General features: G+C 37.7%; 1 protein-coding gene across 1 annotated transcript in view; it reads right to left on the bottom strand.

Annotated features, from left to right (window-relative positions):
- ANKFN1 (ankyrin-repeat and fibronectin type III domain containing 1) overlaps positions 1-16,935 on the bottom strand; it is a 119,562-nt gene that overhangs the window by 97,486 nt on the left and 5,141 nt on the right. The window contains exons 4-5 of the mRNA XM_004685007.1: positions 4,917-5,118; positions 2,028-2,238 (exon numbers count right to left, since the gene is read on the bottom strand). Of these exons, the coding sequence (XP_004685064.1) occupies positions 2,028-2,238; positions 4,917-5,118 (413 nt within the window). The remainder of the gene's footprint in view (positions 1-2,027; positions 2,239-4,916; positions 5,119-16,935) is intronic.

The following is a 16,935-nucleotide window of genomic DNA, read 5'->3' as shown; positions in this document are numbered from 1 at the left end:
CTATGAAATTAGTATTTTTAAAATAAATAGTTGACTGATAAAAGGATCAGCCTCTGCACTGAGTCTTTGGGTGGTGGGGTTTATGACAGTTAGGAGCAAAGATGGAATTTCTTAGTACATATTTACTTACTGCTTTCACGCTTCTGGGTCTTCCCACTTGGAAGTAAGTGAATCATCATTAGTGATGAGTTTGCTTTTTTTCTTTTAGAAGACATAAAAACTATGGCTCAGAGATATTTTGGTCATGGGGCCAGAGAGTCTGCACTACAGGGCATGTGAGTGCCTGCATCAGGGTGAGGCTCAGAGGGCTGAAGTGGTCAATAAATTGAAAAGGTGAGAATGGTGCCTGTCATGGGGTGATGGTTGCAGGACACTGCCACTCAAAGGGATCTTCTTCCAGGGCCCCAAGTGTGATCTTTCCACAAGAATTTTCAAAATACATCCAGAAGGAAGCCATTTGCAAAATATAACATCATATGGGGTTCCACTTATGTGCAAGGCTGATTGACATGAAATGTCCAGAATAGGCAAATCTATAGAAACTGAAAGCAGATTAATGGTTGCCTAGGGCTGGGAAGACCAGGTAAGTTGGAAGACAAGAGCTAAAAGGTATGGGACTTCTTGGGTGTGGTGGAAAATGTTCAACAATTGATTGTGGCACTGGGTGCACCACCCTGCACATGTACTGAAAGACCACAGAATTATTCACTTTAATTGGGTGAATTGTGCGGCATGTGAGTTATATATTTACTAAATTATTTTCAGAATCCAGCCAGAATTCCACCCCTGATCACCATCAATGTTGCATCCACATCAGTACAAGCCACTGGCCTCTGTCTCCTGGGCTGCTATCTAAAATGGTCTCCTAGCTGGTTGTTCCAGTGTCACAAGGGCCCCACTACTGTCTGTTCCACTGTCCAGATCTTCTAAAGTGTAAAGCAGAGGGGTCATTCACCTGCTTCCCATGGCCGGCCAGATACTGCCTGATCTGGCCTAGATGACTCTTCCTCAGCCACCCCTCCTCCTTTGTCCTCTCCTCACTTTGCTGTAACCACATTGGCCTTCAGGTATGACAGTCTCATTCTGCTGCTTCAGCACCTTTCTGCTCACTGTCTACTTTGCTCAGAAGTTGACCCCAACCTCTCTCAGGGCTCACTGAATGCATCAGAGTGGCATTTCTTGTCTAATCCTCTTTAAAATACTCCCTTTTCCATCAACCTCTAGCCATTTTGTTTTCTCCACAGCAATGACCACTATTTAAGTTTATATTTTAATTGATGTATTTACTTGCTTATTGGAAGTGACCACTACTGTCTATGTTCTGTTGAGGCCAGGGGTTCTGTCTGACTCACTGCTGCATTCCTCATACCCAGAAAGTGTCTGCAATTAGTGTTTGTGAAATGAATAAAGCAAGCCATCGTACTGACTGTGGATACAAAGACTAACACACGCAATCTTTATGTGTATTTTTCTCTTTAGCCTCACATGTTTGCCCTAGCTCAAGTGTTTAAGGTTTGGGTTAAAATTTTAGTGGGGGGCCATCCCTCATGGTGCAGCAGGTGAAAGGGCAGCACGGCAAGCAAGCCACAGCTGCCTCAGTGCATGTTTGACCCTCGCCCCAAAGGTGACCCACATGGCACAGTAGACCTCTCCTGACTTGCCTGCTGCCCTCCTCAGCAGTGTACTTCATCAGTCGGCCTGTCTACCCATTCTGTTTCTGGTGAGTCCTCTCATCCCCCAAACCTCTGGCCTGTACCCCAGTTTTGTATGAATAAATAAATAAATCTTTAAAAAAAATTTTTTTTAGTGGGAACCTCCTTAGAGACTTCTTTTTAATGCCATCCAGTGTGTTCTGTTTAGAATATAACTTGATGCTTGCTTAAACTAATAAACACTATTACTACTTGCATTAAAGTCCAAGGAAACTTGTAAAGGATTTCAGAGTCTGTGCTCTAAGGTCAGCAATGGCTATTTCAATACTGGCATCTAGCTTTAATGCTATATTTTTCCCTCGCAGATTTACTTACAGTGTGGACTTTCTCGGGCTCCTGACTTCAGAAGAATCTTAGCAATGGGCACATTGTTGGTCATGATGGCAATATCCAGTGGTGTTAATCCCTCACTGTTAGGTGTATTGAGATCTAGTTCTTCAGGCGTATACTGGTACAGGAGGGTCTGTACAGCATCCATGTCCTGCTGTTCAACTGCTTCAAATATGGCTTCACTGCCTTGGAAGTTCTACCAGAGAAGAAGAAAAGCATGTTATCACCATCTCACAGACCAGTGTTATTGCAATTTAGCTGTTTTGAATCTTAAGGACCCCTTCGGTAATATATTCCCACTTCTAAAAAGTACAAATACAATTTCTCCCATGGTCTCCAAAGTAAACACAGTGGGAGCCTCCATCATTTCTAATGGGCTTTGAACAGATCTGTACATTTAAATGCATTGAGACAGTACAGAATAGCATGATTAATCTATAGATAAGAGCAAACACCAACTTTTCACCAGTCTTCTGTGGAATACAGCTTCCTAGCTCAATAAAAGGTATTCAGTGAAGAAAGTAGCATAGGGTCAAATAAATTTGGTAAACACTGGATTAAATCAAGTTACCATAGTATTGTGCTGTAAGGGTTTTCAGGTTCTAATTATTTTAACATCCAATTAGTGACCCTCTAAGTGGTAGAAAGTAATTTGTTCACAGAAAACACTTTTCATAGCACTTGTTTTCATTGCCCTTTGAACGATGTTCCATAAGAACACCATTTGAGAAATGCTGGCATGGGCGATGTACAAGTAGTTCTAATTATGACTACCTTGAAACTGAGAGTGAGCCTTCTCTGTTTTTCTTCTCTTCCCTCCCTCTCTAGCCCTAGAGTTCTACTATTGCCCAGTTACATTTCTTGCCTGAGCCATAACTTGTTTGCCACTAGGCTGAGTCTTCTCTAGTTGAAGTTCTATGCTGATACAAGAGTAATCTTGCTGATCCTAGATTAATCTTTCTAAAACATACAATGTTTCATGTCACTCTCCTCTCTACAGTTCTCCAATAGCTTCAGATTGCCGAGAGGCTGATTTTAAAACTCCTGAATTTTTTGTACCAGTCCCTACACTTTCTCAAATATCCAAATCCTGAACCACACAACTCTCATCTGTAGGGCTCAACACATGCAGTCCAGGGAGGGTTTCAGTGTCTGAGTGATCAATAATTGACTTGGCGCTCTGAAAGGGGCAAAGTTGAATATTTGTGGTATACAAATTGTCTGTAGAAATAACTAACAATAATGTGGTTTTTCTGAAAAGATCTTTCAGAGGATTAATAGTAAACAACAGAGAAAAGCTCTGGAATTCTTTCAAACATATATTTCTATAGCTCATGGGAAAAGAACAAAACATGTGCTATGTACATATCTGTGTCTCCAAGTTCCTTTCTTTCTTTTCTTTTTTTTTCAAATGGTGAAATACCATTGGTCTTGACCTGGCATAGTGATCACCTGATTAAAATGTGGGAGGTCTTCAGCTATTAAATATTTAGGCTGGTGAGTTTATATTTTTAGTTGCATCAAAATTTGATTCTTCCTGTCAAAGGCTGCAGGCTGGCTTAGCTGAATACATAATACATGATTGAAATTGGAGGAAAATACAAAACTATTATGCAAATGCCTGATATTAGGGACTGTGAGGATAGAGATATTTTGGTAGACAGCTCTTTGCAACAAGTACAATCTGCTGAATGGAAAAGGGTTTTGTCAAAATCTGCTGAATTGAACAGACTCTGATGATCAGGCCGTACCTCAGCCACAACCAAGCCTGTCTGGAAGATGAGAAATGAAATGAGAAAATAAATTAGAAAACAAATGAGTGCAAAATTAATATGCCTCCCTGTCCACAGTTGTGTATTTGTGATTCGTAGTATGTCTAATTTCTCATGTCTGTATTTGCTCTCAGTGTTGTCATTTCCTCACTCATGATTTTGTTGGCAAACTGTAGCACACTTCTATCTGAAGAGGCGAGGGCTCATTTCAGTTTTAAGCTGAGACAAATGGTGCCTTTACGCTGTGCAGAAATGTTCTTATTGAGCATGTTAATATAATGCTCTCATCTTTTACAGAAAACCAATATAAGAAACTACTATATGAGAATGTCTAGATCACCACCAATACTACTCTTTACTTTCTATTACATAATTCATTTAACTTCTTAAAAAGGCCAGAGAACTTAGTGACAGGAAATATTCAATTCTCCTAGTAGAGTGAATTACTTTCATTTATCAGGTAGTGGGATGCTATAACCATTTGTGTTTCCCCTCCTGCTATGACTGACTGGAAACTCTGAGATAAATGTATAGTAGTGATGAATTTTAGGTACTGTCTCCACCCAAGATTTTAGTATATGCTTCCCAATATTTTCTTTTTCTAGTATTTTCTTTTGTAATCTTTGCTTTGTTCCACCAACCCCCGCCCCTTCCTCCCTCTCTCATCTCTTTATTTATTTCCCATCATATAATGCCCATGCAGTTTTTGCTTGGATTCTGTCTCAAATGCCTTGGAAAGCATATGGAGTATACATTATAATAAGTAAATAGAATATTGTTCATTCAATACTTGAATGAACACTGGAGCTCACAGAAAGCCTATTTAATCTCATACTCCATATTTGTCAAACTGCTCTTTTTCCCCCCATTAGAGCTAGAAAAACCTAGGGGAAAGAAATCAAGAAAAAGAAGGGAAAAACTTATAACCATTCAAACTTCAGCTAGCTACAGTAGATATATATAGTTCCTGCCTTCCCTGACTTTTCTTAGAAAAACTGCTGAGATAGATTCTGAAGTAAGTGTGTATCACCTTAGAACCTTCTTCAACCCAAACACAACTGAGCAAATCAAACTGAATCAAGGAGAAAAAGAGTTGTATTACCACTGAGGTCTTTCTGAGACTTAGCCGGTCAGTTCTTGTTCTGAAATAGGCCTCATCGAACGAAGAATGGCTCCCCTTAAGTTTCTCAGAAAGGTTCCTGTACAGGCGTTTGGCAGCGTTGGGAGATGATGGGGTGCTATGTTTCTTTGACTGAGAAAGATGTAAATTCTGCATTTGTTGGGTCATTTTCACACAGAGGTTCCTACAAGGAGGAAAATCTGATGTTGTAGCATTTATACAATATAATTGTACATCGACAAAAGAATTTTATCATCTCCAGTAACCATCTGGAGTCCTAATAAAAAATTACAGTTGGAAAGGAACTTAGAAATCATCAAATGCAGCTTCTTCATGTTGTAGATGAGAAAGCTGAAGCCCCGCAATGGAAAGCAGCTTTTTTATGGCCATGTATCTAATTGTTGGCAAGAATAAAATGACCATCTCCATTTACTGTGTACACATCTACATTTACGTAAAACATAATTTTGACATGAACCTCTTCATAAGGTCTTTTGTTCTTGATCCCACTGGGAGGAAGCTGCTCAATGCTATTACTTATGGAGTCTGTTCAGTTCCTCTTGGGTATATGTAATTGGGAACTTTCTACTTACCTCCTTCCAGATGCTGCCCCCTATTGGGTGTATGAGAGACTGTGGTTGCTCCTTGCAGGTTCCTCTTCTCCCCAAGTGTTAATTTGTGCCTGATGTCTGTGATTTGGTGAATTATCCCACTGCCTAGAGGCTTGAGGGAATTGTGTCTATAGGCCTATCTCTGCTCACACCAGATATTACAGATAGTATTCTCCAGGTCACTCACTGCTAGCATTCTCCAAGTAGCATTTGATTGCTAGTCCCCAAATCTCTAATCATGTGTTCATCCATGTCATACCTGAAGTTAGTTTCCAGGAGATGAGCCATGCCTTTTCTAAAGCCGTCCACCATTATATTGGCAGTCAAGTTTGAAATACTGCTGTTAACAAGGTGATGGCCACCTGGTACGCATATTATGTATTAGATTAACAATGTCCTGGATTAACAAATGCATGGGTAAAGTATCGGGTAAAGTAACCAGTCAAGGCAGTTAAGCACAGTGTCTATTCTCAGTGCAACTTCTGGTACTTTGGACCCAAATGTACCTGGAGCATATTGTTGTCTTTTCACCAACAGCCTTCAAGCCTCCGATGGAGTGTTCATTTTGCAGAACTGCCATTGCTACTTAGCTGTGAACGTTAGGTATTCTGTAGCCTTAGGAACTCTAATATAATACCATGCAGAACCTCTTTTATTAATAAAAGCTCTGTAGGATGGACTTGAATGATTTCCCAATTTCTGCAAGATAAAAATCTGAATTCCTTAGGCTCATATACAAGTGATTACCTCTCCAGACTTTTCTCCTCCTAGATATACTTCTACCTTTGGTGTTTGAGCCTTTCAACTTCCTTTGAGTTCCCGAGGTGGTTCAAACACTTCCCTACCTTGGAGTCATTGAATACACTGTTCTGCATGTCCTGGAATTCCACCTGTGCCTTCGTGAGTGAGGAAATAATTGCTGACCCTAAAGTCTATGCTAAGTGGCTTCTGATACTCCAGGCAAATGTATACATTTCTTTTCTCATCCACTTATTTTATGCCTTTTTTAGTAGAAGTTTTATTATATTACATAGTTTGTTTGTCTTTCTATGCATGTCCCTCCTATCTATATGCTGCTAAGAACAAGGAATGTCAAGTATTAATTTTTATATCCTAGACACCTAAAATGTTCCTGCCATCAACTATGACACAGAGCAGGACAGCATTTGCTACTCTTCCTCCTACTGCCTATGTGATCTTGAACACATCACTTAACATCTTATTTTTTTTTCAATTATAAAATGGGATAAAATAACATCTACATAAGTTATGGCTATGAGGATTTGGTGAGATAATACACGGAAAGCGTTTGGAATGCAGGAAGAGACATGGAAGAAAAGGTGTTTGTTATAGCAGATACTCCATAGATACCTTAGAATAAATGAATGTACATATGAAATTCTATTACATATAATATACTAAGGATTACTCAGAGAGCTCATTGCCTCTCCATGCCTCTAAATTAATTTTCATGTCCACTAGCACCAATCAATCTTTCACATTAACAATGGATATCCATTTTCATTACATTGTTCAATATCTCTAGTCACTTTTTAAGTCTTATTCACGACTTTCTTCAAGACCAATAGAGTTCCTACTGATATTCAAGGTGGCCAGGCCTATTCAGTGTTAATCATATTCATCAAGCCCTACCCACCCTTAGCCAAATGATAATGTTTGTATTTGGGAGGAAAATGTAAAGCACTATTTGTAGGGTGTAGATGGGTGGGTTTTCAAACTTTTTTTTTTTTAAAGATTTATTTATTTGTGCATACAGAACTGGGGTACAGGCCAGAGGCTCAGGGGCGGCGAGAGGCTTCACCAGAGACAGAGTGGGGAGCAGAATGGGCAGATCCACAAAGTACACCACTGAGGGGAGCAACGGGTAGGTCAGGAGAGGTCTGCTGTGCCCTGTAGGTCACCTCTGGGGCAGGTGGGGATCGAACTCATGCCGAAGTGGCTTTAGCTTCTTAGTGCTGTGCTTTAACCAGCTGTGCCACCAGGGAGGGCCCTGTTTTCAAACTTATAAAAAAAATATTTTAATTTACACAAAGGCATAAATGGACAGTGTAGGTGATTTGACACATTTCTCCTTCCATCTGCCAATCCTTTGTCTTTGATTCAGTGGCACCTACACAACAAAATTGCTTTTACTTCTTTCCATTCTCATAAAAAATCCAGATTGATAGGCAAGCTAGCTCACATGGGGATTGCCCTAACCTCTTTCTTTCTGCCTTCTGTCTCTAGCCTTTTCCTTCAGCATTAATGTCCCAATTCAAGCCATCTGTCTTGTCTACATCATTATCATTCCCAAAATAACTCTACATTCTTTTGTATCTCCCACAGTGCCCAGGAGTCCAGTAAATAAATTCTTGTCGATTGATCAAATTCCAGTAACTTGCCCTCTAACTAATGACACCTTCCCACATGCCCTTTGTCTTTGCACATCTCCCATCTGTTCCCTTCAGTCAAAAGTAGGTTGACTTTCTCTTCTTTCTGATTTCCTTCTCACACCGTCCCAACTGTCTTTTTCTCCCAGGCCATCCTAGCATCCTTCTAGCTTTCATCTGTCAATTGTCCTTCTTTTCCTACTTGATATTTAAAATTGTGTCTAATAAGAGATACCCAGAAAGACAACTTTGTATTACTTAGCTTTAGAACATGCATGCCCCTTCCAATTAGCTGTGCTCTTAATTTTACCCTTATGAAAGGGATAAATATTTGAGAAGTCCTGTAGCTTGGTGCTGGAAATTAGGGGACCCGAACTTAAGCCACGATATTGTTATCTGTAACCTATGTGATTTTGGACATTATTTCTTTAAAAGTCTTGGAGCTTTGCTTACTCACAAATTAAAAGGCAATAATAGGACATTGCTTACAGAGTTATGAAATTTAAATAAATCCACAAAAGATTGTTATCCTGTTTGGTACATAGTAATCACCCAATAATGAACAACAATTATTAAGATTACTTCAAATGTTCTTCTCAACAAAGTATACTGTGATAATTTAAATAGTTTTCTTGTTTGTTTTAAATATTGTCTTGAAATTTGATCCTATGTATTATACTATTGCATTTTTATTTCAATAGAAAATTATTAGTTTACATCTTTTAATATGTCTGTTTACAGTAACTTACAGTAAAACAAGTAAGAAGTAGAACCTCAAATTGTTAGGGGAAGAGGATGAGAGATATGCCTAAAACCACTTGAAAAATTAAAAGAAACAATAAAAACATAGAGAAATTGTAAAATGATGTAGTGGAGCTGATACTGAATTTATCTGTGAGTGTATGACATTCCAGTGGTTTTCTTTTCTAATAAAAGCAAAAATCTCTGATGGAAACTTTGAAAAAAAAAACAACAACAAGTTGTTCCCCTAAAGAAACATTTCACAGAAAGTTTAAAAATAAGAGCATGGTGTGTCAGTGGGAATAGATCTCTGAAAATCCCCTCTTCCATAAAAGCATTGAGAGCATTAGCAAAAATTGTCAGCATCAATTTTTTCAGAACCCTGGAAATTAACCAAAGGTTTCTAGTAATCCAGGAAATGTTTATTCAAGAAAAGTGGCTGAATTTGGTAAGAACAGTGAGCTTTGTGGAATTTTTAAGTTTTCTTATTTTCATCTTCCATGTGGTAGTCTTAAAAACAGTCTATATTCATAGTAAAAAAACAGTGGCCTAGCACTTACTGGATGGTGTTAAATGGTGATAGGGCTCCTCCCAAACCATTTGAAGAAAATTGTCATTATTTGACTTGTCTAGTGTTTCTCTGGAAGACTCCACTCACAAAGCTTTTCTTTATTTGACCTGACTAGAAGCTCAGCAAGTATAAATCATCTTTTTCTTTGGAGTGTTTGTTAGAAAAAAACATCAGCTATTGTTTACCATCGTAGCTGCCATAGCGTATTTTGAAAAGCTTTGACATGTTTCTGGGGATCTAGCAGACCACATACACATTTAAGGATGGGGAAATTCTCAGGAAAAAAACAAGAAGTTTCTAAAATCTCATTTCTGTCTGACTGTAATACTGTGCAAGCAGGAAGGTAAAGCTAAGACAGAGCTGCCAACTGCCTGGTGAGTTTGAAGCTGTGCCCCCATGTTCACATAGAGCGCCTTTGCAAAGACTGGGAGACTTATTGGTTCCAGGCATTTAAGAAAATTCCAGTTCAATCATTAGTTGACCACAAAGTTAACCAAGCAGATACTTCAGTAGCCACATATAACAAAAAATATAGACTTAACAGATTAAGCTCTGAAAAAAAAATCACTAAATAATGAACACTGAGGAAAGACAAAAATCTTACTTCAGGGTTGCCACATTATGTTTTTTTTAAGAGAACTAGTCTTTAACAAAAACAACAAAAATATGAGATGTACAAAGAAACAAGCACAGGAAATAAAGCAGTCAATAATATTGCCTCTGAAGAGAAGAAGTACACACACTGGACTAATTAGACAAAGACTTTAAGTAGGCTATTTTAAATTTGTCCAAAGGACTGAAGGAATCCATGTTTAAAGAAATATAGGATGTTATGAGAATGATACTTTACAAAGTAGAGAATATCAACAAAAAAGAAGGAATTATAAAAATGAACCCAAACCCACATAGAAATTCTGGAATTGAAAAGTACAACAATCGAAATAAAAAAATCACAAGAGAAGCACAATATCAGATCTAAACAGTCAGAAGAAAGAATCAACAAACTTGAAGATAGACTAATTGAGATTATTAAGTCAGAGGAGCAAAAAGGAAAAATATGAAAAAAATGATCAAAATATTAAGGGTCTGTAGGACACTATCAAATGTACCTACATATGCAAAATAGGAATCCCAGAAAGATAAGGACAAGAAAACATTTGAAGAAATAATGGCCAAAAGCTTCTCAAATTTGACAAAAACATTCACCTGCACAGCCAAGAAGCTCCATACATAAGGTAAGTTCGAAGAGACTCAGTCTGGATACATCAAATCAAACTGTTACAAACTAAATGCAAAGACAATTTCTTGGAAAAATAAAAAAGCAATAATTAATTACATATGAGGGGTCCTCAAAAATATTTACTGCTGATTTTTCACCAGCATCAATATAGGAAATGAGAGTGACTTATTCAAAATGCTAAAAGGAAAAAGCCTCAACTAAGAATTTCTATAATCATGAAAACTAGCCTACAAAAATAAAGGTGAAATTAAGACATTGACAGACAGGTAAAAATGGAGAGAATTTGGAAACAGATGTTCCCATAAGAAATACTAAATATGGTTCTTCAGGCTTAAGTGAAAAGGCACTAGATAGTAACTGAAATTCGTATGAAGATGCACAGAATATTGGCAAGGAGGCTATGCAGCTAAATATGAAAGAGAGTCTAAATACAAAAATGTAAATTTCTTGTAACTATTTTCTCCTTTCTGTCTAAAGTGAAATTATGAAAATAATTCCATTCATAATGGCATTAAAAAGCTGACAATATTTAGGAATAAATTTTGCAAAAGAAGTATAAAACTTACCCCTCCTCAGTTATCTCTGTTTGAAAGTGTCATAGATTCTCACTGGGATCATATATACCACTCATAAGAGTACCTTGAAAACAACAGTAGGCTCAGTATCTTTGCATAGTATTAAATGGGAAAAAAGGAAACTCAAATGTTGAATGAAATACTTTGAGGATAAAAATCAATATATCTAATGCTAAGGGGAGGCCAGGCAGGGAACCTACTTTTGTTGTGGTAAGTCTGGGGTATCCGCCTTCTTAAAAAACTCCACAGACTAAGATCTATAGTTATATTTCATTCCATTCTTAAACCTCAAGATAATCAAAGTAGTTTTAAGCACAATCTTTGGTAAATTCTTTAGCTTCCCTAAGTTTCAATTTCCTCCTCATTAATAATATTCCCCATCCCAGTTATTAAAGTGATGTCTAAAGGGAAATTGGAGTTTTAAGTGAGATGACTAAAATATGTGCATATATATGTGTGTGTATAACTATAGTCTAGCAGAGTATCTGAAATAAATGCACGTTCACTAAATAGATATTTTTAAATTTTGTTTTGGATTACTTCTGTAATCCAGAAGTCTCAAAGTCTGGATCATCTCTTTCAAATGTATGTCACATACCACACCTACCACCAAGGTACCCATAATCCTCTACCAAGGTTCACTGGGTTCCTTTCACATTTGATATCCCACTCCCCTTCTGGTAGCCATATTTCTACAGACAGATTTCTAGGGTTTGTTATTTGTTTAATAAATATTTTTTAACACATATTTTTTTCAGGTTCATGGTTCCCAGGCAATTACTAGTATGCTTCTGATACCATAGATTAAGTTTCATTGTCTAAAGTTTCACACAGGTGGAATCAGCAATATGTACACTTTAAAAAAATTGGGTTCTTTAAAAATTTAATTTCTTTGAGATTCATCTACAGTGTGTACATCAACAGTTCTTCACTTTTTATTGTTGAGTAGTATTCCTTTTACTGGCTATGCCACTATTTCCTGATCTGTTTTTCATAAGAAAAATTAAAACACATAAGCTTTGTTCTTAAGAAAGAAGATGCATTTTCATTTTTTACAGAGAGACTGAGGGGACCTGATCTCCAAAAAGAAGGGGAAATAGATCTGTTAATTGAAGGAAGACTGGCCTCTGGCTATAGGACCGACTTTAGGAGAGAGTTAGCCAGAAAGAGACCTTCTATGGGACAACTAATTTCTAGTTTTATATGTTCTTTTTCCTCAAAAAACTAGTTTTTAAAATAACTTCTTTTGTTCCCAAATCTTTAATAAAAGTCATGGTAAATGTTAAAGTCTGTGAAACATGTAAGAAAGAAATAACACCAATTGTAAACAAAACTTTTCCAGAAATTTGACTTACTGATGCTAGCAATGTCCTGATACCAGAAACAGAAAAAAGCTACAAGACAGCTATCACTCAACACGTGTTATATAAATAAAGACAAAACCTCAGCAAAATGTTAGCAAATAAAATCTAGCAATGTACAAAAAAAGATTATACATTATGACCTGGAGGATTTATTTCAGGACCAGCTACAAGACGAGAAGAACACTCAACCACCCATAGATGTAATTCACTGTATTAACAGTATAAAAATAAAAACCTGCAGTTATCTAAATAATGCTAAGGCAGCAACAATATTCAGGATCTATTCATGATTAAAAAAAAAACTTTCAGCAAATTTACATACCAGAGACATTTTACAGGGGTGGAGTGGAGAATGGAATCAAAAAATGGTAGTGGGGAGGAATGCACTGGACTATGGTGATGGCACGCCGGAGATTTGGTGATGGGAAGCCCACAGGGATTACAACTGAGATGAAAAAAATGCACAAAATGATGTAAAAATAAACTATTATATTATTTAAAAAAAAAAAAAAGCCCTCCCTGGTGGTACAGCAGGTTAAAAGCACAGCACTAAGAAGCTAAAGCCACTTCAGCATGAGTTCGAGCCCCATGCCAAGGTTACCCACATGGCACCGCAGACTTCTCCTGACCTGCCTGCTGCTCCCCTCAGCAGTGTACTTCCTCATTTGGCCTGTTCTGCTCCCCACTCTGTCTCTGGTGAAGCCTCTCACCGCCCCTGCACCTCTGGCCTGTACCCCAGTTCTGTATGCATAAGTAAATAAATCTTAAAAAAAAAAAAAAGGCAGGAACAGCTTAAAAAAAAGTGCTTTCAAGGATGTTCAGGCAAGAATGTTTATTATTATCTTTTCTATTGTACTGGGTATCTTAGCCAGTGGGGTAGAGTAAAGTAAGTAAATGAATATGTAAAAGATACATAGATTGGAATGAAGAAAAGCAAGATATTCTTCACTTACATATGCTTCACAGAGTTTTGTAGAGTAATCCTAAACACCTGCCTAGTAATTAATATAAGATTGTATGTGCAAACTTTGTAATAAAAACTACATATATCAATGGGTGAAATTAGAGAAAACCTAAAGAAATAGAGATCTTGTTCATGGATCAAATCAGAATAATTAGTATTATTAATGTATCAATTTTTCAAATTGCTCTATAGATTCAACACAATATTTATTTAAAAAATAGCTGTCTTTTTTTTATAAATTGACAAACTTATCTAAATATAATTTTTATAAAACTATGAAGAATCTAAAATACCCAAAACAAATTTGAAAAAGAAGAGCAAAATGGAAGAATTATATTACTTGGATTCAAGACTTGCTATAAAGTTATAATAATAAAGACCTATAGTATTAGTGTAAGGATAGTTATATAGATAATGGCATAATGATAGACATACACATGAAAGAAACAGAATAGAAACTAGAAGTAGCCTACACATACATCATCATTAAATTTTGACATAAGTGATAAGGTAATTTAATAGGGACAAAGATAATTCTGTCAACAAATAATGCAACAATAGAATATCAATATAAAAACATAGTAGTTCAACTTCTACTTTATACCATACATAAAAATTACCTTGAATTGAAATAGGTCAGAGACCTACCTGCAAAAGCTATAACTATATAACGTATAGAAGAAAACATGGGAAGAAATCTTTGTGAACTGGAATAATATAATTTCTTAGAGGCACTAAAAGCACAAGCTATAAAATAAATTTGAACTTCATCAAAATTTAAAACTTCTCCTCTTGGACATATTACAGTCCAATCTCTCTACACTTTTGGAGAGCTGTGAATGAATATACCTGGAGCCAACCTGAAAGGAAAGAATGAATATAACATGGAAAATCCAGGTTGAAAATGGCAAGAGTAACAAGAAGAGAGGAGAGAATCCTTAAGGTTTACCTCAGAAACCAGCTATTCCCAGGCCTGTGGCCTCTTGTAATAGAGTCTTGGCTATTGCCACTATCCTGTCTTGTCCACCAGTAATCTCAGGTGAAGGCTGGGTGCTGGCATGGCCTCGCTTATGCTTGCTGGGACAGTAGCTGCAGCAACTCTGAAACCAACCCATGGAGGTCCAGCCTCTCTCACAGCTATGCTGAGGGATAACATCTGGAAATGGAAAAACTGGACCAATGAGAGGCAGGAGATGGTGAGAGCCTGCAGATAACTTCCTCTCCATGCCTCCCCTGCAAACCATTTCAAAGACTTCTTGGAAGCAATCACATATAGACAACCAGAGGTATTTTCTTGTGAAGTCTTTTTATAGTTGAATCAAAAGTACCTTTATTTGTTTTCTCTCCTTCCTCGACTCATCTCCATTTTCCCTTTACTCTGGATGCCTTGAGGTCGTATTTCCCAATATCGAATAGAACATTCCACAATCAGGTTTGTCTCAGGCTTTGTTTTCATAAGCTGTGATAACAACACTTTGTTTTCAAAGTGTAATAACAACACTATGAGGACATCAGAACTATTATTGTACTTTCTTCGACCAATTAAAGAAAGTAAGACTCAGAGAGGTTAGATAATTTGCCTGAGATCTTATAGCCAACATGTGGAGGATGCAGGATTTGAATTCTGACTCCAAAGCCGATGGTCTTAGCAACTCTACTATTAATTCTGCCTGAGGGAGTTTTGTCTGGCAGCCTGTCAATTTCTTTTTTCTAGATTTTGATTCTGAAGACAAGATCTTGCCCTCCTTATGAGTTCTGGCTCGTCCAGAGTCCCTGTGTCAGCAAAGCGTGGTTGTAGGATTTTCTCATCCTATTTGTTCTGTGAAAAATCCGAGCCCATTTGAGTGAGGAACAATTGTAAGACAAAACATATCAGAAACAGGAACCCTTATCATTCCTGACAGCTGGGTAGACAGATACATTCAGTGAAGAGACTGGGACAAGATTGCCTTTCAGGACGTGATGTGAACTAGGGACCTTCAGACTTTGCCCTGTCTATCACTAAACAGAATACAAAGTGTGAAACCCCCCCCTTACTCTACCCACTGTTAACATGAAAGGCATGTCTTTGATTGCTAAAGGATGGCCAATTCTGTCATCTAATTACACATAAGAGGGTGGGAGCAAACTTTCAGTTCCTGTGCACTTAAAGAAAATACATTCAGTTATTCAGTGGCAAGTTCTCAAGAGTCAGCTGTGAGTCAGCCTGAGACCAAGCTGATTTTGAAATATTCTGTTGAATATAGGGAATACAACAAGTTTTTGAAGTCTCAAAGCATATGTTTATGAGTGAGAAGGGGGAAAGAGAGGTAATATTGATTCTATGGTTTGAGAAATCCTTATGGATGATCAACTTTGTAACCTATGTATCCTGTGATAGACTTTAAGAATCTGAAGTTGAGTAAGATAGGATCCTTCAGAGGGTGACCAACTGTCTTGTTTTACCGGGGACTGAGGAGGTCCTCAGGATGAAGGACTTTCAGTACTACAACTGGGAAAATTAGGCAAATTGAAGTGATTTGGTTAACTGACCTGTATCCCAATGTGCTCATAGCAAGACAATAGCTATGCTAGTATGCAGTTGTGAAACAGCAAATATATTATTGAGAAATTATGGAACAATAACAGCAGCTTTTTCTTCTCTAGTGCTCTTTTTCAGCCAGGCACTATTTAGAATAATGTTCATCAACTCTCACAGGTAAATAAGCACTTTCATTTTTGCCATTTTAGGTACTAAGGAACTGAGAGAACCCCCAAGGGTGCAGATCTGGTATCTGGGTAATTGGACTGAGATCTTAGATATCTGTTTTTAAAAGATTTATTTATTTCTGCATACAAGAGCTGGGATATAGGCTAGAAGTACAAGGAAGTGAGAGAATTCACCAGAGACAGAGCAGGGAGCAGAGCAGGCAGATCTACTGAAATACATTGCTGAGGGGACCACCGGGGGAGACATGAAAGGTCTGCTGTGCCACGTGGGTCACCTCCCTGGCCAGGGATTGAACTTATGCTGCAGTGGCTGCTGATAGCTTCATAGTGCTGAGGCTTAACCACTTGTGCTACCAGGGAGGCATATCTTTTTTTTTTATTACAAAGTTTATTTTTACATCATTTTGCACATTTTTTTTCCATCTCTATTGTAATCCCCGCGGGTTTCCCATCACCAAATCACCCCTGTGCCACCACCATAGTCCCGTGCATTTCCCTCCCTTCCCCCCACCCCCGTTTTTGATCCCATTCCCCACTCCACCCCCACAGAATGTCTCTGGTATATGGTTGTTCATTATTTTTGTTATTTTCTCGCCTGGTCTATTATACTCCTGCTATGAGTGAAACCATCCGGGATTTTTCTTTCTCTTTTTGGCATCTCACTAAGCATGATCTTTTCCAGCTCCATCCAAGTTGCTGCAAAAGACATGTGTTTCTCTTTTTTGGTTGCTGAGTAATATTCCATTGTATATATGTACCATATATTTCTAATCCAGTCATCTACTTTTGGGCATTTGGGATGCTTCCATGTTTTTCCAATTGTAAATAAAGCAGCA

The sequence above is a fragment of the Condylura cristata genome, unplaced genomic scaffold (genome assembly GCF_000260355.1).
Source record: "Condylura cristata isolate star-nosed mole 26May11 unplaced genomic scaffold, ConCri1.0 scaffold00017, whole genome shotgun sequence".
Classification (NCBI taxonomy): Eukaryota; Metazoa; Chordata; class Mammalia; order Eulipotyphla; family Talpidae; genus Condylura; species Condylura cristata.
The sequence above is the reverse complement of the archived record's forward strand: the minus strand, read 5'-3'. Positions and strand labels throughout refer to the sequence as shown.